Source organism: Hemitrygon akajei, chromosome 31 (assembly GCF_048418815.1).
Source record: "Hemitrygon akajei chromosome 31, sHemAka1.3, whole genome shotgun sequence".
Taxonomy (NCBI): Eukaryota; Metazoa; Chordata; class Chondrichthyes; order Myliobatiformes; family Dasyatidae; genus Hemitrygon; species Hemitrygon akajei.
The window spans coordinates 4995542-5019089 of NC_133154.1; the positions used below are offsets into that span (position 1 = coordinate 4995542).

Genomic DNA, 23548 nt, shown 5'->3' on the forward strand with positions numbered 1-23548 from the left:
TTGGTCTTGCCGAATTTTGCTCTGAAATATTTATGCATTTTTGAATCTTTTTAATCCCTCTTATGAATGTTTTTCCTTTAAGCATGCTTGTGTTTGGTCGTACCTGCCCTCCCCTTTAAACCTACTGAGATTTAAAAAAAAGCAAAGAAATCTTATTAAATTAAATTGTCTGAAGTATTTTATTCTTTGCCCTGATGCTTTATTGCAATGTTTGTAAACGTTTCTTACTGAGGGATCTGGGCGACAGGGATCCCCTGTTGGATTATTGTCACTGGATGTTCCAAATGGACCAGGAAGCGGATTGGCAGATATTGGAGGCAGAGAGAGAGAGAGGAAGGGGGAGGGTATTAAAGAATGCCTCTATACTCTCTTTATTAAAAAAGGCTGGATCCTCTAGATAAGGGGGGTGGGAGATCCATTCTTCTAGCTGTAAGGAATGGAGAACCCTTGGGGTGAGGATGAGGGGCTTCATCTGTCATTCTGTGAGACGATTAGGGGTAGTTGTGTCACTGCAGAGGAGGTCTTGTCTAGAGGCCGAAGAAGTGTTAGGCTGGGCTGTAGAGTGGGTGGCCAATCACTCCTATCACCCTTCAGTGCATGACCGCCCAACTGGCCAGGAGTTGACAGGGGACCTCATATCCATGCTGAATGGATCTGGGGATTCATGGGAAGGGAATGGGATTGAAAAGGTGGAGAGCAGTAGGAATCTCACCTCTAGTGAAACCACTTCAACCCCCACCATTGGGAATGTGAAGGGTAAAGGTCATCACTTTGACCTTGATGTGACCTGCCTTCACAGAGAAACAGGGATATAGAGAGAGGTTGTTGGTGAACTTTAAGGGGAAAAATCAGGGGAAGCAAGGGCTGGTCTGTCTTTTCAAGATCAGCAATCTCAGGGCGAAATTTCTCTTTGAGTGCCATTTTTTTTTAGTGTAAAATTCCTGGTATGAATTTATTGGGCAAGTTCTGAAATGGAAGAAACCTCTCCCTTTCCCTTCCACCTACCATTGCTTTTCCCAGCTCCGCCCTGCCCCCAGTACTCATCACTACCCTTCCCTGCACCCTGCTCTTCAACATGCTCCCCTTCTCCTATCCCACTCACACCTCCATTAGCCCTTCCCAATTTCCCCTCAGCACCTTGCCACCTCCTTGTTCCAAAGCCCTCCCTCCGTCCCCTTTTCCACCTCCTGTAAGAAGGAGTCCATCGACCAGTGGTCATCCTCCATCAGATCTCCTCTGCCCCCTTCCCCTGGGGTGGGTGGTCCTCCAGTAACTGATCCCTGGAGCCTAGTAATCCCCCAATCTGTGTATGTGATTTCAAACTCAACCCCAATTGACTTTCACGTGATATCTGTGTTAATATTTATGCAAGCATTTTTAACAGAAAGGTTATGCGCAATAACTAATAAGAAAAAAATACAGGAAAAGATGTACAAAGTATTTGTGCAATATTTTTGGGTGACACTTTATCATATAAAAATGCCAGAGAATATTGAATTGTGAAGCATGGCTGGGGAATAAATTATTCTCTGCAGAGTTTAAAGGAACATTGGTGTTTTTTAAAATATATCTTGGGTTGAACTTACAACAATCAAAATTCAATTTGAGAACATCTTCAGAATCTTTGGACTGAAGCTGTGAGAGCGGTTGAAAACTCTCGCCTCCCCCACACCTCCCCCCCCGCACAAGCCGTTCAGTATCTCGGGAGTAAGAGGGCTCAAGGCGGGTGGACTTCCTGGTCAGCGACTGTGTAACGGGTAACTCTACCTCACACGGTCTGGCAGAGTCACCCACACCCAGTGGTTCCAAGCACAAGGGCGAAGAGAAGTTCCTTGGTGCCAATAGCTCACCAGAGAGAGTTTGATGCTGAAATCATGGAGTTGGGAGGGGAGACTAGATCAGAGATAAATATGGAGAAGGAACCCAGTCAATGAGCATCAAAGTAACTATGCATTCCAACGTAAGAGTGTAGAAGAAACTTTATGTTTGATCTCTGTGGTGTGCCTACTCTTACCTGATTTCTTCATTTAAACTGTGGTGTACCCATCCTGGGAATATTTGATGGGACAGTGTAGAGGGAGCTGTACTCTGTCTCTAACCATTCTCCCTGAGCATGGTTAATGCATCAGTGTAGAGGGGAGATTCCTCTCTATCTAACCGGTGCTGTCCTTGCCCTGGGCTATCCTTGATGGGACGGAGAGCCTTCATCTATATCTAGCCCGTGCTCTACTTCCTTTGAGATTGTTCACCGAAACAGCGCAGAGCAGGGGTTCCCAAGCTGCTCCATGCCATGGACCCCTACCATTAACTGTGGACCCCCAGGTTGGGAACCCCTGATGTAGGGGGGTATCTAATTGCTGTCCCCACCTCTCTGAACCCCTGCTAACCCCAACTGCAGGGCAATCTCCGAGTCACATGCAAAGACCAGAGAGCCGTACCCCATTGTGACTGTGTACCGGCGAGGGGCGGTGGGTGGGAGGAAGGAACAACCTCAGTTCTGGGGCGATCGGGAACATTTACAAGATGGTCTCCAAGTTCTTTTGTATTACTTTGTTGATTTTCAAACGTCTAGGAAAAAAAAATACAAATTAAAAGCTTGCCAAATCAAAAAATTAAAAAAAAAACACAGGTATAAACCTTTTGAGTATGGACTGTTATTTACAGCTCTTGAAATCTGTGCATGCTTTTGATTGTTCAGACATCTGCAGACAAAAAAAACCCAGTGCGAATGCCTATAAATTGAGTAGAGTTAGAGAAATGTACAAAAGTGTAAAGCACTTCTTAATCACACTGTTCTCTGAATAAACGGGGAAAATAACCTTACCTTGTGAAGTCTGTTCTTACGCATGTTTGTTAGCAATGCTCTAGATCTTGGATATGAAAGGAGAGGTTTATGCCTCAAACCTGTACCGCCACTTCAAGTCAAGTCTACTGCCTTTGAACTATAAACAGGTATACCGTCCAATGAGACAGCGTTTCTCCAGACCAGGGTGTAAGGCACAGTAGTACACAGAACACACAGTAACTTACGAAAGCAAAGGATAGATCCACCAATGAATCACACATAAACAAACTAAAGTGCATAAATTAAATACTGTAAGGCGCAGAACAAATTGCCCGGTGATGCTATGAATGCGATGTGGCAGGGAGATCAGGTGCCTAATGGCCTGAGGGATGAAACTGTTTCCCAGCCTGACCGTTCTTGTCTTTATGCATCGGAGTCTCCTGCCTGATGGTAGAAAGTCAAAGAGGATGCTGGATGGATGGGTGGGATCCTTGAGAACACCAAGGGCCCGGCGTACACAGCGCTCCTGATAAACGTCCTCGGTGGGCAGTAGGGAGACCCCTATGATCCTCTCAGCTCTTCTCTCAGTCCTTTGTAGGAACTTCCGGTCCGATGCTCGGCTGCTCCCATACCAGATGGAGAAGCGGCTTGTCAGGACTCTCTCAATGGTGCTCCTGTAAAATTCAGTCAAGATGAGAGGAGAGGGGAGGTTGTTGCCTCATTTGCCTCAATTTCCTCAGGATGTGGAGGCACTGTTATGCCTTCTCGTCCAGGGAGGTGATATAAAGGGACCAGGTGAGGTCGTCCGTGATGTGAACTCCCGAGAACTTGCACTTAACTCTCTCTAAGGAGGAGCCGTGCATCCACAGAATGTATTGGCTGTCACTTGCTTAGCATTCGGTTGGCTGCCATTTGGAGGGCGGATGCATGCATATTCTGAAGTGGACCGTGGCTTAGCTTACCCAGTACATCTCCAATAATCTGACACCCAATTGTTACGGCTGGGTGCTTATTAATCTGTTATGTGAGATGGAGCAGCTGGAATCAGGGGTCCACAGTGTGGGCAGATTGGAAACAAAGAAGGGCTAGGAGTTGAGTGGGTTTGTGAATGGAACCTGGGTCTGGGGTGTTAGTGTCTTTTCCACTTCCTTTAACCCCACTGGGTTCACAGGAAAATTTAGCAAACTACTGTGTGTAACGTTTGTAAAAAAAAAGAGTTCAAGTGCATTTGGATCTTAACTGAGATGACATTCAATATTCTCCACTTGCTGTCTGTGAGGAGTTTGCATGCTCCCTCTGAATGAGTGTGCATGTTTCCATATCCCAAGGCTGGTAGGTTGATTGACGCTGGTAAATTACCCCTTGTCTTTGGAGTGGTGGTGGGGTAGGGAGAGGACTGGTAGTTGTTGGAAGAATGGAGAGTAGAAATGTGATTATTGTAGGATTATTGGCTAAAGGGGTTTGATAAATTGCTGGAAATTGTCGGGCTGAGTGGCCTGTTTCCTTGCCATACGATTCTGTGACTTAAATAGTGCCACAGATTCATTGGGATGTAATGTTAAAATTGCATAAGGCATCGGTGAGGCCAAATTTGGAGTATTGTGTACAGTTCTGGTCACTGAATTATAGGAAAGATGTCAACAAAATAGAGAGAGTACAGAGGAGATTTACTAGAATGCTACCTGGGTTTCAGCACCTAAGTTACAGAGAAAGGTTGAACAAGTTAGGTCTTTATTCTTTGGAGTGTAGAAGGTTGAGGGGGGACTTGTTAGAGGTATTTAAAATTATGAGGGGGATAGATAGAGTTGACGTGGATAGGCTTTTTCCATTGAGAGTAGGGGAGATTCAAACAAGAAGACATGAGTTGAGAGTTAGGGGGCAAAAGTTTAGGGTAACACGAGGGGGAACTTCTTTACTCAGAGAGTGGTAGCTGTGTGGAAGGAGCTTCCAGTAGAAGTGGTAGAGGCAGGTTCGGTATTGTTATTTAAAGTAAAATTGGATAGGTATAGGGACAGGAAAGGAATGGAGGGTTATGGGCTGAGTGCAGGTCAGTGGGACTAGGTGAGAGTAAGCGTTCGGCACGGACTAGAGGGACCGAGGTGGCCTGTTTCCGTGCTGTAATTGTTATATGGATATATATAGTGTGCAACAGCACAGAAATAAGCCCTTCGGTCCATCTAGTTCATGCTGAGCTATTATGCTCCCTTCTTCCATCCACCTGCACCAGGGCCACAGTCTTCCATGCTCCCCCCATTCATGGAAACATCTCCCACCCAAACCTAAATGTCGAAATTGAATCCACATCCACTGGCAGCTCGTTGCACCACCCTCAGAGTGAAGAAGATCCCCTCATGTTCCCCTTAAACATTTGACCTTTCACCCTTAATACATGACCTCTGAAGAATCCTCAGTATTCTTCAGAACTTGGGGATTTACTCTAGTCCACTATCATGGTTCCAGTAGAAGGAGGGTCCACTCGGTGCATTTATCTCTAAAGATGATGACTTTTCTTGGGATTCCCAGGCAAGTGGCTTCTTTATTTTAAATCTTGGTACTTGCATTCAACAAACATTGTTAAAGGCGGGAACGTTGGGTTTCGACCCAGCCAGCTCTGCTGTAGAGTATCCACACACTGTTCTACAGCAAGGGTCACTAGAATCATTGGAGGGCTCTCTAGTTGCTATTACAGCTTGGGATGTCAGAGTTCAGAGTTCAATCCCAGCATCCTCTGTAAGGCGCCTCTCTCTATGTTCTCCCCGTGGCTTTCTCCAAGTGCTCTGGTTTCCTCCCACAGTCCAGAGACGTACTGGGTAAGTTAATTGGTCATTGTAAATTTCCTGTAATTAGGTTGGGGTTAAACCAGGGGTTGTTGGGGATTGCTGGGTAGAGCAGCTTGAAGGGGCGAAAGGGCCTGTTCCGTGCTGTATCTCAATAATTAAATTCAGCCAGAGGTCAGAACTGAACAGGGTCAGCTTTTGACCCTTGAACTCCTTGACGCTCAGGCAACCACAGCAAGCGAACAGATCTATGAGCCGCTCGATTTTACAAAACACTGCAGGCAGAGTTAATATAATATCTGTAAAACAGCCCCATCTCTGAAACGCAGCTAATTTACTCATCCCATAAAATCTTTAATGGTCGGGAGCGTTGGGTGTTTGCAATGCTTTTATTGATGGGTAATTTTTGATCACTGGAGAGTTTCCAGATGTTAAAGTGAAAATGTAGGACATTATAGAAGTCTGGAAATTAGTGGCAGGTATAACAAAAGCAAAGCAATAATTATAAGTTCCTTCAATCTTCATAAGGACACCAAATATCAAATCAGTGCTAAAAGCAAGGCGGATCAATAATGGAGTGTGTAAGCGATGGCTTCCTAGATCAATCCGATGACAAGACAAGGAGGTGGCAGGCTATTACAGATGTACCATTGTGCAATGAGAAAGGGTGAATAAATTATCCTCTAGTTAAGAGGCCTTTGGGGAAGAGTGATCATAACATGATAGAATTTTTTTCTGCAGAGTGAAGGTGATTAGTTCAATGTCAAATTAGGGTCTTAAGCAAAATAAAACTGACTATTGTGGAATAAGGAGTGAATTCAGGCCACTATAGCCTTAGGCTAGCCTGTGGCACCTGGTATTCCCAGGCAGTCTCCCATCCAAGTACTACCCAGGCCTGTGCCTGCTTAGCTTCCAAGACTGGACATTTCCAGGTTATGAGTATTATATTAAGTTATGTAATGGTAAATAAGTAATGGCTAACACTTAGACAATTAACACAGAGGTTACACTAAGTGTGTATCCCATTAGGTGAGGCCTAATTTGGGGTATTGTGTGCAGTTTTGGTCAAGTACCTACAGGAAAGATGTAAATAAGTTTGAAAGAGTACAGAGAAAGTTTACAAGGATGTTGCTGGGACTGGAGGACCTGAGTTATAAGGAAAGATTGAGTAGGTTAGGACTTTATTCATTGGAATGTAGAAGATTGAGGGGAGATTTGATAGAAGTATACAAAAGTATGAAAGGTATAGGTAGGGTAAATGCAAGCAGTCTTTTTCCCTTTGAGCTTGGGTGGGACTACAACTAGAGGTCCTGTCTTAAGGATGAAAGGTGAAATGTTTGAGGGGAACATGAGGGGGAGCTTTTTCACCCAGAGAGTGAAACGAGCTGCCAGCGAAAGTGGTGCATGTGAGCTCGATTTCAACTTTTAAGAGAAGTTTGGATGGGTACATTGATGGTACGGGTTTGGAGGGCTACGACCCTATAACTCTGTTAGGGAGCAGGAGAAGACTCATAAGAGATGGTTAAGATAGAAAACACAAGAGATTCTGTAGAAACAGGAAATCAGGAGTAACACACACAAAATTCTGGAGGAAGTCATCAGGTGAGGCTGATTCCTGAGTCCAGATGAAGGGTCTCAGGCTGAACTTTTGACTGTTTATTAATTTCCATAGATGCTGCATGACCTGCTGAGTCCCTCCAGCATTTGCTGTGGTTATGCTAGTGCTGGATCAAAGGAAAAGGACTGTAGTACTGCCAAAACAATAGCACTAAATGTAGGGAATTTGAATATTTCAGAATTCAGTAAAGGAGCATTGAAAAGTTAGTAAGGAAAGATAAGGTAGAATGTCTGAGTAATTTAGTATGAAATATAAAATAAGAGGGAGGATCAGCAAAAGGTAATTTTTATTCCTTACAATCAAGGCATGAGAAATTATATTGGGAATCTACATGGCGAAGAGATTAATAACTAGTTTGTGTCATTCCTCATGGAAGAGGAAAGTGATAAACAGTTTGGATGTAATGGGGAACTACACGTTCGCACTAAACAAGGAGCTAAATGTGATTCCCAGTGGCAAAAAGAAATGCATTCATAGAGTTATAGAGAGGGCATCTAGTCCGTACCAAACCGTTATTCCACCTATTCCCATTGATCTCCATTTGGATCATAGCCCTCCACAGTCCTCCCATCCAGGATCAGAATTAGGTTTAATATCACTGGCATATATTGAGAAATTTGTTGTTATGCAGCAGCAGTATTTTGTAATATATAATAATAAATACTATATATTATAGTTAATATATATTTAATAAGTTAAATTAAATAAGTAGAGAGAAAAAAAAGTAGTGAGGTAGTGTTCATGGGTTCAATGGTCTTTCAGAAATCTGATAGTAGAGGGGGAGAAGCTATTCCTGAATCGCTGAGTGGGTGCCTCTGCCCCGATGGTAGCGGTGAGTCCTCGGTGGGTGGGGTCCTTAATGATAGATGCCGCCTTTTTGAGGCATCGCTCCTTGAAGACGTCCTGAATGCTGGAGCTGACTGAGTTCACAACTTTCTGCAGCTTATTTCGATCCTGTACGGTGGCCCCCACCACCACAGCAGACAGTGAGACTATCAGCTGGAACACTATCCACAGTACTCCTTACACGGCCTTGCCCTTTCTGAAGTCCACAATCAACTCTTTGGTCTTACTGATGGTGAGAACAAGGCTGTTGCTGTGACACCACCCAACCACTCCTATACGCCTTCTCGTCACCATCTGAAATTCTGCCAATGTAGTTGTGTCGTCAGCAGATTTATAGATGCATCCGTCTATTTATCTAAACCTCTCTTAATTGTTTCAATCAAGCCCAAATCCACCAGCTGTGCTGGCAGCTTGTTCTATAATTGCACTACCCTCTTAGTGAAGAAGTTCCCCCCCTCAGGTTCCCTTTAAATATTTCACCTTTCACCCTTAACCTATGACCTCTACTTCTGGTCTCACCCGACCTCAGTGGAAAAAGCCTGTTGATAGGCCGTGTGCCAAGTTGGATCTACTGCAATATCCACACACAGTTCTTCTACAACAAGTGTCATGGGTTAGGATTCAACAGGATCAGCTTCAGACCTTAATGTCCTTGAGGAAAAGACAACAATGACATCTGAACTGATCTCTGAGCTCTGGCCAGGCTTATAAAAATCCATATTTTCCAAAATGTCTTTGCAATGGAGCCTAACAAATGCATAGAATCCTTCAAGATGGAAACTACTCATATGGTGCAACTGATATATGCCAACCATTGGACATCCTTCTACATTACTCTCAAACCCTGCACTTGGCCCATAATCCTCTTTGCTTACTTACTGCCCGTTATGCTGGTGGCGTTTAGGGCAGCAATGAAGGTCCTCCATCATTGTTCAGGACTTCCTTCATCGTGTCAGTAGCTTCCTCTCAGTTTTCACTACTGTCAGTCGTGCAAGTCCCAGGTAGAGACTCAGGAATATCATCACACTCAGATGTAGAAAGATTCTTCTTTGCTGTTTCTGTAACAATTTTGTTTGACCAGTTAGGGTTGTTAGCCCTGAGCTGAAGCTGAACCTGGAGGACCGGTGGACCACTCTTAGTCTGGCCTCTGCCTTTTGACCTGTTTGGCATGGGTGACCCCACCAAGAGCCAAAGCATTAAGCCCTGAATCCAGCCAATATAGCTCTCCGGGTCATTGAGGCGCGCAAGTGTCTGAACCCAACAACAAGTTTGTGGGCCTATTTGAGGGTCCATAGCCCTCTATGCTTAAGCAATTCAAGTGCCTCTAAGCACTTCTTAATCAAAGGCAATGGCCCAAATTCAACTCTTCTGTCAGGCAGTGTAGTCCACGAACTTGCTACTCTCTGGGTGAAGAAGTTCCTCTTCATATCTCTTCCAAATCTCTTCCCCATTACCCTAAATCCCTAAATCTATGTCATCTGGTTTTAGCCGTCTCAGCTAAGGGGAAATGTTTCCTGCATTTTATCCTGTCTACACCTTGTAACTTTATAAACATCAGTCCTGTCTCCTCATAACCTCCTCCTCTCTAAGTAGAACAGACCCAGACTCTCTAGTTTCTCTTCATAATGGAATTGCTCCATCTCAGGTAACATCGTGGAGAATCTCATCAGCACCCTCTCCAGTGATCTCCCTGGACCAATGGATCAATTACTTCCCTTCAGCTACCAGGTTCCTGAATCAGTATGGAACCACCTCAACTCTGAACTAATTCTAAAAACCTGTGGACTCACTTTTAAGGACTCTACAATCCATTTTCTCAGTATTATCTGTCTATATATCCATATATCTATCTATCTGTCTGTCGATCAATCTATCTATCTACCTATCTATCTGCCTACCCATCTATCTATCTGTCTGTCTATCTATGTCCATCTATTTATCTATCTATCTACTTAGGATATCTGATATCTGCCTATCCATCTATTTATTTATCTGTTTATCTATCTTTCTATCTATCTGTCTACCTACCTACCTATCTGTCCGTCTGTCTGTCTATCTATCTATCTATGTGCCAATCTGTCTATCCATCTGTCTATCTATCTGTTTGTCTGTCTGTCTGTCTATCTATCTATCCGTCTATTTCTCTATCTATCTATCTTTCTATCTGTCTGTCTATCTGTATATTTATCTGTCTGTCTATCTATCTACTTATCTCTATCTTTCTATCAATCTATCGATCTATCTATCCATCTGTCTATCTGTTTATATGTCTATCTACCTGTCAATCTGTAAATCTATCTATCTAACTATTTACCTATCTATCTTTCTATCTATCTGTCTATCCATCTATCTATCTATCCATCTATCTGGTTATTTATTTGCTTATATACACTACTGTTCAAAAGTCTTGGGCCCATATATATAGCTGGGGTGCCTAAGACTTTCACACAGTACTGTAGTAATTTTACGTATTGCACTGTACTGCTGCTGCTGCAAAAAAAAACAAATTTCATGACATATGTGAGTGATGATAAACCTAATTTGGGTATGGGTCTCTATTGTGGGGAGGGGGCAGGAAGAAGGGAATCATGGTTGGGAATAGGGGAAGGGAAAGGAGAGGAGGGAGCGGGAAGCACCAGGGAGACATTCTGTAATGATCAATAAACCAATTGTTTGGAATCAAATGACCTTGCCTGGTGTCTCAGGGCTGGGTGTGTCTGCACCCATGCCAGCACCACCCCCCTACCAGCCCCTGGCAGTTCCTCTGTGCCACCTGTCCCACACCCCTCCTGCGACTCTCCACCCTCACCATATTGTCTGTGTGTCAGTCTTTGTGAAGTTTTTCATTGATTCTATCGTGTTTCTTTATTCTACTGTGAATGCCTGCAAGAAAATGGATCTTAGGGCAGTATATGGTAACATATTCGCACATTGATAATAAATTTACTTTGAACTTTGAACTTTTTTTGAATTCTGCAAAGGATGCAACTCTTCCACAAGTTCTTGATCAATTAGATCACTGTGCAGTCTTGATCCATCTCTAGCACAGACCATCTAATCTACACGTTAAATTTTGTCAGTTTTAACTGGGTATTTATTGGCTCTTCAACATCTTCCAGTCAGCATCATTATTACAACGTTCAATAGAATCACAACAGGTCCTTAATAAAGACAAACATTTTATTTACAGAACACCGTTCGACACTGAGCATGTGCGACAAGCTCACCACGTCGTTTCCGGTTCCAGGTGAACTGTCCACATTGCCCGCTGGGAGTTGAAGTTCTTTATTCTGTACACACAGTCCACACAATGTTCTTGCACTTAGGCAGAGTACAGATGGGGAGACACATCATGCAGACTCAGCTGCTATTTCACATAATCAAGATGGATGCCTGCTCAGTGGCAACTTCATTAGATACACCTGCGCACCCTGCTCGTTAATGCAAATATCTAATCAGCCAACCGTGCGGCAGCAACTCAAATGTATAAAGCATACAGACATGTCAAGAGGTTCAGTTCAACACGCACAAAATGCCGGAGGAACTCGGCATCCATGGAAATGAATAAACAGCCGACATTTTGGGCCAAAACCCTTCTTCAGGCCCGAGAAGGAAGGGGGAAGATGCCAGAATGAAAAGAATAAGAGATTCAGTTGCTGTTCAGGCCAAACGTCAGAATGGGAAAGAAATATGATTTCAAATCTTTGACCGTGGAATGATTGTTGGTGCCAGACGGGGTGGTTTGAGTATCTCAGAAACTGCTGATCTCCTGGAATTTTCATGCACAGCAGTCTCTAGAGTTTACAAAGAATGCTGCAAAAAAACAAAACTTCCACTAAGTGGTGGTTCTGTGGGCAAAAGTGCCTCGTTAATGAGGGAGGTCAGAAGAGAATAGCCAGACTGGTTCAAGCTGACCGTAACTGACCTGCATTACAACGGTGGTGTGCAAAGCACCTCGCTGCATCAAGAGAAAACCATGAACATACACTCAGTGGCCACTTTATTAGATACAGGAGGTATCTAATAACGTGGCTGCTGAGTGTAGGTTCTGCAATACAGAAGGGGTAATTTTGCCATTGGTGAATTTTATAGAGTCTGATCATTTGAGTTCTGACTGTAAGCGTCCTCCTATCTGCAGCCAAACATCAGGAACACACAGTGACGCCTTTTGACGGAGGTTCTCTTCTACCAGGCCGACAGGACGTGTCAGTGTTGCTGCTGGACTAGAACTGGCATTTAAGAGCAAAAATATACTTCTCTGGAAACTGAGTATCAGTTTTTTCGAGTTGGATAGGTTCCAGTTCAAAATCTTGAGCGGAGATGTTTAATTTTTCACGCAGAATTGGAAATCTGGAACTCAGCCAGGGTTTTGAATTATAATTGAGCTGCAGAACATGAAGCAAGTTCAATGGCTCGATTAGATGAAGATTTAGTGGGAGTCTGTGGCACAAGTGAGCCAGACATATCAGCACGGCCCCAGACAATTAAGGACATTCCAGTCAGGGAAACCATAAACCTATTGAATATTGGAAGGTCTAGGTAAAGTGGATGTGGAGAGGATATTTCCTAAAGAGGGGACTCTAGGTCCTTAGGGCCAGCCTCAAAATAGAAGGACATGCCTTTAGGTCAGAGATGAGGAGGAATGTTTTTAACCAGAGGGTGGTGAATCTGTACAATTCCTTGCCACAGATGGCTATAGAGGCAAGGTCATTGGGTATACTTAAAGCTAAGGATAGGTTCTTGATCAGTAAGGTTGTCAAAGGTTACAGGGAGAAGGCAGGAGAATAAGACCACAAGACCATGACATAGGAGCAGAATTAGGCCATTCAGCCCATCGAGTATCTACTCTGCTGTTCCACCATGGCTGATTTATTACCCCCCTCAACCCCATTTTCCTGACTTCTCCCTTTGAAACAAAATGTTGTGCCAGCTCTTTAACCTCTTCCAAGATCAATCTAACCCTTTCCTCCCAAATAGCCTTTCTTTTCTCCACCAGCCAATATACTACTATGTCGACTCAGGCCTAGGGGCCAGCGTCGGGCACGATGACAGACTCTCCACTCCTCCCACGTGTTCAGTTCATCTACATTAGCCGTGCCACTATCTTCTAGGAGCATGCTGACCGTAGTCTTGGGAGGGCACCCAGGGTTCATCCTCCCATGCTTGGGCTCCCATGTGATGACTAGGCTGGCAGGTAGCTCAGGGTGGCATAGACAGTGCCCCGCTAGTTGCAGTCTTCTTGCCTTGATCTTAGTAGTGAGCATCGGTAGGTCATCATAGAACTCGACATTCGTCGTGTGTTGTGCTGTTGCAACAGCACAGCCAATCTAAGAGTCAAATGTCCCCAATGTATCTTCACCTCTCTCTATAAAAAACCTACCTCTGACATCTCCCCCTGTACTTTCCTCTCAACATCTTAAAGTTATACCCCTTGGACTCTCACGGCCAGACTATGTAACAGTTTCTTTCCTCAAGCTATCAGACTCCTCAATACCCAGAGACTGGACTGACACCTTACTGCCCTATTGTCTTGTTTATTATTTATTGTAATGCCTGCACTGTTTTGTGCACTTTATGCAGTCCTGGATAGGTCTGTAGTCTAGTTGTTTTTTTTCTCTGTGTTTTTTTTTACGTAGTTCAGTCTAGTTTTTTGTACTGTGTCATGTAGCACCATGGTCCTGAAAAACATTGTCTCATTTTTACTATGTACTGTACCAGCAGTTATGGTCGAAATGACAATGAAAGTGACTTGACTTGACTTGACCAAAATACATTATCTCACATTTGTCCAGATTAAACTCCACCTGCCATTTCTCCAGCCAAATTTCCAGCTGATCAATATCCTTCTATTTGCTTTGATAACCTTCCTTGTTTTACCAATTTTTGTGTCATCTGCAGATCTACCAATCTGACCACCTACATTTTCCTCCAAATTATTAATGGATACAAACAACAGAGCTCCCAGCACTGACCATTGTGGAAGAATTCTGGTTCCAGACATCCAGGTCAGAGAATCACCCCTCTCCCACCACCCTGTGCCTTCCACGACCAAGCCAACTCTAGCTTAAGTTTATCGGCTCAGTGTGGACCCCATGTAACCTAATCTTCTGGATCAGCCTACTATAGGTTCAACGGTTTCATTTAATATCAGAGAACGGATATGGTATAGAATCTGAAATTCTTACTCTTCACAGACGTCCACGAAAACAGAAGAAAACCCCAAACAGTGAATGGAAACATTAGGACCCCGAAGCCCACCTCCCTCCTCCCCCTCACAAGCAGAAACAAAACATCATCCCACCCTTCCCCCTTTCTCTGCTTGTTCCAGCAGCTCAGCACCCACCGTCCACAAAGCAAACGACAGCAACGCCCCCAAAGAGCCGTCCATAACCCAGCACTTTGACATGGCACAGGCTCGCTCTCACTCGAGCAAGGGGCAGAGAGGTGTCACCCTTTCCACAGCGAATGGATCTATTTAATTTAGCGATACAGCGCGGAACAGGACTCTCCAGCTCTTTGAGCCACGCCGCCCAGCGACCCCCTCCCCCTGATTTAACCCTAACCTCATCCTGGGACAATTTACAATAACCGATACTAACCGATATGTTCTACAACTGTGGGAGGAGGCCGGGGCACCCGGAGAGAACCCACGCATTCCACGGGGAAGACTTGCAGACTCTTTACAGATGTCGTCGGAATTGAACTCTGAACTCTGATGCCCTGAGCTGTAACAGCTTCACGCTGACTGCTACGCTATTGTGCCCTCCCCCCACTAAAAGGTTACAGAGGGAAGGCAGGAGAATGGGATTGAGAGGGAAAATAAGCCATGATGGAATGTCCTGTGTCTTATGATCTTAAAAATACTTCACTGAAGTCCAGGTTTTACTTGGAGATGATTTTGGTGGTGCTGAGAATGATGGTTGTGTCTCCTCCCGGCAGAGACAGGACTATAGAACCGTACAGCACAGTACAAGCCCTTCAGCTCACGATGTTGTGCTGATCTTTTAGAAACATAGAAAACCTACAGCACAATACAGGCCCTTTGGCCCACAAAGTTGTGCCAAACATGTCCCTACATTAGAAATTACTGGGCTTACCTATAGCCCTCTATTTTTCTAAGCTCCATGTACCTATCCAAAAGTCTCTTAAAAGACCCTATCGTATCCACCTCCACCACCATTGCCAGCAGTCCATTCCACACACTCACCACTCTCTGAGTAAAAAACTTACCCCTGACATCTCCTCTGTACCTACTCCCCAGCACCTTAAACCTGTGTCCTCTTGTGGCAACCATTTCAGCCCTGGGAAAAAGCCTCCGACTAACCACACAATCAATGCCTCTCATCATCTTATACACCTCTATCAGGTCACCTCTCATCCTCCGTCGCTCCAAGGAGAAAAGGCCAAGTTCACTCAACCTATTCTCATAAGGCATGTTCCCCAATGCAGGCAACACCCTTGTGAATCTCCTCTGCACCCTTTCATTGGCTGTAGTGAGGCGACCAGAACTGAGCACAGTACTCCAAGTGGGGTCTGACCAGGGTCCTTTTAACCTATTCTAAGATCAATCTACCCCTTCCTTACTACATAGCCCTCCAATTCCCTATCATCCATGTTCCTCTCTAAAATGCCCCTAAATGCCTCTACCAGCACCCCTGACAGTGCATTCCACACACACAACATTTTCTGCATAAAAAATTTGTCTCACACCCCCCTCAAGTCTCCAGCCTCTTATCATCTTGTACACCTCTATCAAGACCCCTCTCATCCTCCGTCGCTCTAGAGAGAAATGCTTAAGCTATTCTCATAAGGCATGCTCTGTTGTCCAGGGTGTATCCTGGTAAACCTCCTGTGCACCCTCTCTAGATAATCAGAACAAGGGTAGGCAGCATTTGTCTCTCCACCACCCACCAGCTGAATGTGACCTGAAACCTCACGTGCCCCCCCCACCCCCTCCCTCGAACACCAGAGATCACAGAGGTGGCGCAGTGATAGAGTTCCTCACAGGAGACCCACTGAGTTCCTCCGATTGTGCCAGGGTTCCAGTGTGCCTGCTAATCACCACAGCTTTTCCATTCCTTGCGGGTTGATCAGCCTGGGAAGGCAGTCCATCTAAGAGAGGGAAAAGTCCGATTTCGAACTTCCGCTGCCTGGCGGCCATACCCACTCATGGGAAAGGCTTCGGGAGTAAACCCTGAGGACAAATCCGGAGCTGGAGTCCCTAAGGCAGTCCGACGTTGTCTTCAACCTCGTTCTGGCAATTCCCACGACGTCACTGGTGCCAAGCTGTATCGGCCCTTGCCCTTCCCTTGGACAACATCGGTGTCGTGGAGAGGGGAGACTTGCTGCATGGGCAACTGCCGGTCTTCCATACAACCCTGCCCAGGCCTGCGCCCTGGAGAGGCCATTCCAGGTGCAGATCCATGGTCTCACGAGACTAACGGATGTCACTACTTTACCATTCACTCAATGAGCACCATGTTAGCTCCTGACCAGTGATGGAACATGATACAACTGTTTGGAATTCTCTCTGGCAGATTCTGACCAGAATATCATAAAAACACATTTGCTTTATTAATATGCTTCATGGAAGAGGAGATGTCGTTATTACCTGATCTGGCCCTTGACTGACGGCCCACCAACAAACTCCCTCCGATCAAATCAGATTAATTTATCGAAGTTCAAAGTGTGGTTATTATCGAAGTATGTTACACATCCTTGAGATTTGACTCCATACAGGCAGCCGCAAAACAAAGAAACCCAGAAGAACCCATAAAAAAAGACCATCGAACACTCAATGTGCTGAGAGAAAGAAAACAAATCATGCAGACAATGAAAGAAAGCAAATAGCATTCAGAACAAAGTGAGTCGGAGAGGCCCACAGCCTCAGATCTGTGCAGAGCCCCGCAGACGCAGAGCCCAGAGCAGCCACAGCCTCGACCTCCATTTATTTCAGATCAGATTATCATCATATATTCAAAGTTCAAAAAGTTCAAAGTAAATTAATTATCAAAGTACATATATGTCACCATACACACAGCCCTGAGATTCATTTCCCTGTCGGCATAATCAGCAAATCGATAGAATAGTAACTATAAGAGAGTAAATGAAAGATCAACCGGAATGCAGAAGACAACAAACTGTGCAGATGCAATAAATAAGTAGCAATAAATAACGAGATCATGAAATAACAAGATAAAGGGTCTTTAAAGTGAGATCATTGGTTGTGGGAACATCTCAATGGATGGGTAAGTGAGTGTAGTTATCCCCTTTTGTTCAACAGCCTGATGGTTGAGGGGTTGTAACTGTTCCGGAACCTGGTGGTGTGGGTTCTGAGGCTCTTGTACCTTCTACCTGATGGCAGACGTGAGAAGAGAGCATGGCCTGGGTGGTGGGGATCTCTGATGATGGATGGTGCTTTCCTGCGACAGTGTTTCATGTAGGTGTGCTCAATGGTTGGGAGTGTTTTACCCATGATGTACTGGGCCGAATCCACTACCTTTTGAGGGATTTTCCAATCAAAGGAATTGGTATTTCCATATAGGCCATGATGCAGCCAGTCAATACACTCTCTGCCACACATCTAGAGGTCAGGCTGGATCTCTGCAAACTCCTAAGGAAGTAGATGCGCTGCTGTGCTTATTCACGTTTGCACTTACGTGCTGGGTTCAGGGTGGATCCTCTGAAGTAGTAACACCCAGGAATTTAAAGAGGCGAAAGGGGAGATTGGTTCAGATGTCTGGTAACTGTGACAAAGATCCTGTCCTTGCATTAGCTAGATGTATCGTCTCTCTGAAGGTGGAAGAGAGAAAAGAGAATGGGGTCTTGGTGGCAGGCAAGCTTGATGACACTATCAGCCTTCCTGATGCAACACACCATGAAGATTTATAGAGCATCGAAACAGGGCCTTCAGCCCATCTAGTGCATGCCAGCTTGGTCTTCTGCCTACTCCCACCTGGACCATAACCCTCCATACCTCTCTTGTCCATGTACCTATCCAAGCTTGTCTTAAGTGCTATAATGGAATTCACATCCACCATCCTCTGCGTGAAGAAGCTCCCCCTCAGATTCCCCTGAATCGACGTGAGGAAGAGATGAGCCTGGGCAGTGTTTACCACTCTAGGGCTACAGAGCAGAGCAGCTGCCATACCAGGCAGAGACTTCCTCAATTATGCCCTGGGTCAAGAGTAATTTGCAGTGGACAAAAAGGTGGAATAAAACACACAAAATGCCGGAGCAGCTCAGCAGATTTTCATGAAGGGCCTCGGCCCGAAACGACGTCTGTTCATTCCTCTCCACGGACGCTGCCTGACCTGCCGTGTTCCTCCAGCATTTTGTGTGTGTTGCTCTGGATTTCCATCATCGGCAGGGTTAGAGTTAAAAAATGTAGGGATTGCCTCTAAGGTCAAAATCTTATGATTTTAAAATAAATTATCTCTATTTAAGGCCATAAGACATAAGTCATAGAAGCAGAATTAGGCCATTCAGCCCATCGAGTATGCTCTGCCGCACTATTCTCCTGCCTTCTCCTCGTAGCCCTTGACACCTATCAACCTCTGCTTGGTCTCTACTGCCATCTCTGGCAAAGAATTCCACAGATTCACCACACTCTGGCTAAAGAAATTCCTCCTCGTCTCCGTTCTAAAAGGACATCCTTCTCTTCCGAGGCTACGCCCCCTGCTCCGAAACTCTCCCACGAATCGAACCCATTGATTAATAGCTGTCTCCGTAATCTGCAATCATTAGCACAGAAGCTGGTCCACACAGCTGCCTTGTCACTCTGGTCCAGTCAGGAGCGTTCCCTCAAGGCCCAACATATCCTCCCAGGAGATGCAATGCCCAGACTGAACGGAGAGCTCCTGGGGCTGTGGTTGCTGCATGCTGGATCATTGCAACAGAGGAATGTCTTTCAGGTCACAGATTCTTATGACATTGCAGAATAATAACCCAGCAGTAACGACTTTATACCAACAGAGGGTCGAAACAAATTGGAAATTTGTTATCCTGTTAGGTAAAATGCATCATTTTTTACTCCGGTTTCACCTCAAGCAACCAGGCAATAATACTTACTGAATTCATCTTAAGCACAAGAGATTCTGCAGATGTTAGAAATCCACAGCAACACGCACAAAATGCCGGCGGAACGCGGCAGGTCAAGCAGCCTCTACGGAGAGAAATAAATGAAGTTCTGAATCAGGCTTATTATCACTGGCATGTATCATGAAATTTGTTCACTTAGCAGCAGCAGTTCAGTACAATACATGATAGTGTAAAAAAAACAAAAATAACTAAATAAGTAAATCAATTACAATAAATATATATACATAATGAATAGATCTAAAATAGTGCAAAAACTGCAATAATATATATTAAAAAAGTAGTGAGGTGGTGTTCATGGGTTCAATACCCTTTCAGAAATCGGATGGCAGAGGGGAAGAAGCTGTTCCTGAATCGCTGAGTGTGTGCCTTCAGGCTTCTGTATCTCCTTCCTGATGTCAGCAATGAGAAGAGGGCATGTCCTGGGTGATGGGGGTCCTTAATAATGGACATTCTGAGGCACTGCTTCTTGAAGATGAGTTGGGTACTGTGGAGTTTAGGGCTGAGATCCCTCATCGGAATCTCTGAATGTTTAACTCGCTGCAGAGGTGGTGCCTGACCGTGGAGGGGAGGCTGGTTTCTGTGACGTGCTGTGGTCCATGACTCACTGCGGATCCAGAGCAACACTCACAAAACGCTGGAGGAACTCAGCAGGGCAAGCAGCGTCCGTGGAGATGAAAAGAATCGATGCTTTGGGCCGAGGCCCTTCTTCAGGACTGGAAGGGAGGGCAGAGGATGCCAGAGTGAGCAGGTGGGGCAAAGGGGAAGGAAGACAAGCTAGACGGTGACAGGTGGAGCCAGGTGGGTGGGAAAAGTAAAGAGGAATCTGATAGGAGAGGAAAGTGGACCATGGGAGAAAGGGAAGAAGGAGGGGCACCAGGGGAAAGAGATAGGGAGGTGATGAGAAGATGTAAGAGAGGGGGACGGAAAAGAATTCCACCCACCTGGCTTCACGTATCACCTAAACCCTCTCCCCACCTTTTTATTCTGGCACCTTCCCCTTTCCTTTCCGGTCCTGAGGAAGGGTCTTGGCCTGAAATGTGGACTGTTTATCCATTTCCATAGATGCTGCCTGACCTGCTGAGTTCCTCCAGCATTTTCTGTGCGTGGCTTTGAATTTACCTTATGTTTTGTTTGACTTCTCTTCTGCTTACTAAAGCATTTTCGGCTTTATTTTTACTCAGCTCCTGAGTTAAACCTGCTGTCGTACATATTAGCTCATTTTACCTGATCAGACAGAGCATTTAACCATCGCTCTATATACACACGCGGCCAACATCTGCAGGTTTTTTTAGAGTGAAGTATTAGTAAAATTGTCGGTGAGACTCTGGGAGCAGCACACGGCAATGACAGGTCCCTAGCTCTCTGGATCCCTGCTCATGGTTTGACTTCCAGTGGGATACACTGTGGCTTTCCTGGGATCTTTCTTTGCATTTTTCCAGACGGTGAAAATCGCCCTAACTTTGTTCTGACAAGCAACTCGGTAAATGAAAAGAGCCCGTGCCAGCAGGCCATAGAGTGATTCATACAGTACAGTACAGACCACAATACCTTGCCAACATTTTAACTTACTCTAAGGTGAATCAAACACTTCCCTCCTACAGAGCCTCCTGTTTTTTTTTCCCTTCCATCTATGTGCCTATCTCCTCCAAGAGGACCACAAGCTTGTTGTAGGGTTTGAAGGTTTGCGTGCCTGAGTGACCTGGAGAGCTATGTTGGCTCGATTTGGGGGCTTTGTGCTTTGGCTCTTGGTAGGGTCACCCATGCCAAACAGGTCAAAGGGTAGAGGCCAGACTAAGAGTGTTTCACCAGTCCTCCAGATTCAGGGGTTCAGCTCAGGGCTAACAACCCTGCCTGTTATGGAAACAGCAATTAAGAATCCTTCTATAGCTGTGTGCGTGATGCACCATCAATAACTCTCGGAGACGGGAGGCGAACGATAGGCTTTTATTAGCTGCAAGAGACCACGATTAGCAGCAAGAGACCACCACACAACATCCTGGAGACTGAGGGGGGAGCAGTGCCTCCAATCGCCTTTATACAGGGGTCTGTGGGAGGAGCCACAGGAGCAGTCAGCAGAGGGGCGTGTCCAGACAGGTATAGGTAGTTCACCACAGTGCGACAGTGATGGAGGACCCTAAATGGCAGCGGCATAACAATCTGACATAATCTAAGAGTTTCTTAAATGTCCCTAAGGTATCTGTCTCTATCACCACCTTTCCATGCACCCAGCACTACTTGTAAAAAAAACTCCCTCTGACATTCCCCTATACTTTCTTCCAGTCACCTTAAAATTACGTCATCTCCTCAGCCATTTCTGCTCTGGGAAGAACGTGTCTGTCCACCCTATCTAAGCCTCTTGTACGCCTCCCATCCTCCTTTGCTCTAAAGAGAAAAGGCCTAGCTTGCTTAACTGTTCCTCACAAGTCAAGTTCTATAATCCTGGCAGCGTTCTGGTAAACCTCCTCTTGACCGTCTGTAAAGCTTCCATATCCTTCCTATAAAGAAGCGACCAAAACTGATTCAACCAGGGTCTTAAGTTATTGAGGGAAAGTGAGAAAGTTAAAATGGCGAAAGACCCTTGCTATCTGGAAGTAGGAGACATGACCTAATAATTAATTCTAATATATTGCTACGCACACGAGTACTCTGAAGTACAGGTACGATGAGAAGCTTGCATGAAACAGTGTATCAGTCACGTAGATAAAGGCAACGCATCGAATATAAATTGCATCGAATATAAATTATATTGGGGTAGTCAGTGAAAGGTCTCTATGGGGAAGGATCACAGACTTGGGCTCTTCTGGTAAGATGGCGATGCATTCGATCACTGAGGCCTCTACAGAGTCAACCAAAGGTGTTATTGTCTTATTTAAATGTATTTTTTATGATCATAAGACCATACTGGACATTAAAAACTTGAAGTACTGCAGGTCTACCCCATCAGCAAGGTGCCAATTGGTGGAGAAACTGAAGGAGCTGGACTTGCTGTGGAACATGCAGAGAGGCATCGGAGGGGATGGCGCACGGAGGCCAAGTGCAGTCTAACAGCGAGTAGTCCGTTTGGTCACTTTTCTTGTGACCGCTAGGCCCTGCTGGACATTGTTAACGTGGAATCCTGCAAGTCTGATTTGCTGATTAATTGGCAGACGGCGGGGGAGCTGCATGGGTTTGGTCGTAGGCCGCACAGGCCTCAAGCCGCGGTGTTGCCTGTTTACAGCCGCCGGGAGAGAGGCATCTGAGTTGGTGTGCTCCACCAGAGGCAGTGTGACGCGGCGTCCGAGCTGCCCCCAGTGTTTGCTTGGCAGAAGAAAAGCCGTATTGTACTCAACTGCAGACTACTGCAATATTCATGGACTCAGGGACTTGGACTATTTTTAAAAAATCTGCGACTGCATTTTGATGATACCTTACATGTGCTTGCCACCTTATATATGATAAATGTGCCTTGTGTTGTGTGTGACTGTTGGCACTTTGGCCCCGTAGTAACACTGTTCCGTTTGGCTGTATACCTGGGCATTCATGTATGGTTGAATGACAATTACCTTTGAACTTCCACTTGAATTTGGAGTTTTTCCAAGATTGCACATTCAGAAGCTGAGTCCAATGAGGAATGGAAAGGTGTATCACATGAGTGACGATGTTTGATGTAGAACAAAAATGTGCTTACACTACATGAACCACATAACAAAATGGAAAGAGTTTTGCACTGTGTTTATACTGTGTACATATTTTCTTATTATGAATATTTTATGATTGTTATTATTGAAATAAAGAACAGCTTACCAGTGACTTCTGTGACCTATGAGCGGATAAGACTAAAGGCACATACACAATACGTAAACAAAATTTTAAATTCCTTATGAAACTAAGTATTGCATGCATTTTATTAAAATAATTAAATATACTAAAGACAAATCAATTAAGTCAATACAAAGTGTGCATTTATGATTGTGGTTTTATTATTTCTTCACTTTCATTTCAACAGGCTAGAGTCATAAACTCATGGAAAAGTACAGTACAGAAGCAGGCCCTGTAGGGTAATGTACACTAATTGGTGAAACGTACATAACTTACAGCCACCAGCATTGAGTTGGAATTCACTTTAAGAGGCTGGAATGACGAGATGATGTAATTACGTTAAGAATTTTTACCGTGCTCTGTGTTTAGTGTTTGGCGTACAATAAATGAGTTGTTACGGTTTTTCTTAAGCATAAAACGCCTCCGCTGTTTTTATTTGCGAAAGACCTACAGACCTACCAACCCATGCGTATTGGGATGTGGGAAGAAACCGGACCACCTGGAGGAAACTCAGACGGACACGTGGAGAACTTTCGAACTCCGCACGGACAGCACCAAAGGTCAGGATGGGACCTGGGTTTCTGTAACTGTGCAGCAGTAGTACTCCAACCCCCCCACTTCATT

General features: G+C 44.9%; 1 protein-coding gene across 1 annotated transcript in view; it reads left to right on the top strand.

The window, feature by feature from the left end:
• Positions 1–23296, top strand: part of LOC140719326 (voltage-gated potassium channel KCNC1-like) — a 182401-nt gene extending 159105 nt beyond the window's left edge. Inside the window, exon 4 of the mRNA XM_073033883.1 lies at positions 22057–23296. Within this exon, the coding sequence (XP_072889984.1) occupies positions 22057–22097 (41 nt within the window). The 3' untranslated portion in view covers positions 22098–23296. The remainder of the gene's footprint in view (positions 1–22056) is intronic.
• The last annotated feature ends 252 nt before the right edge of the window (positions 23297–23548 follow it).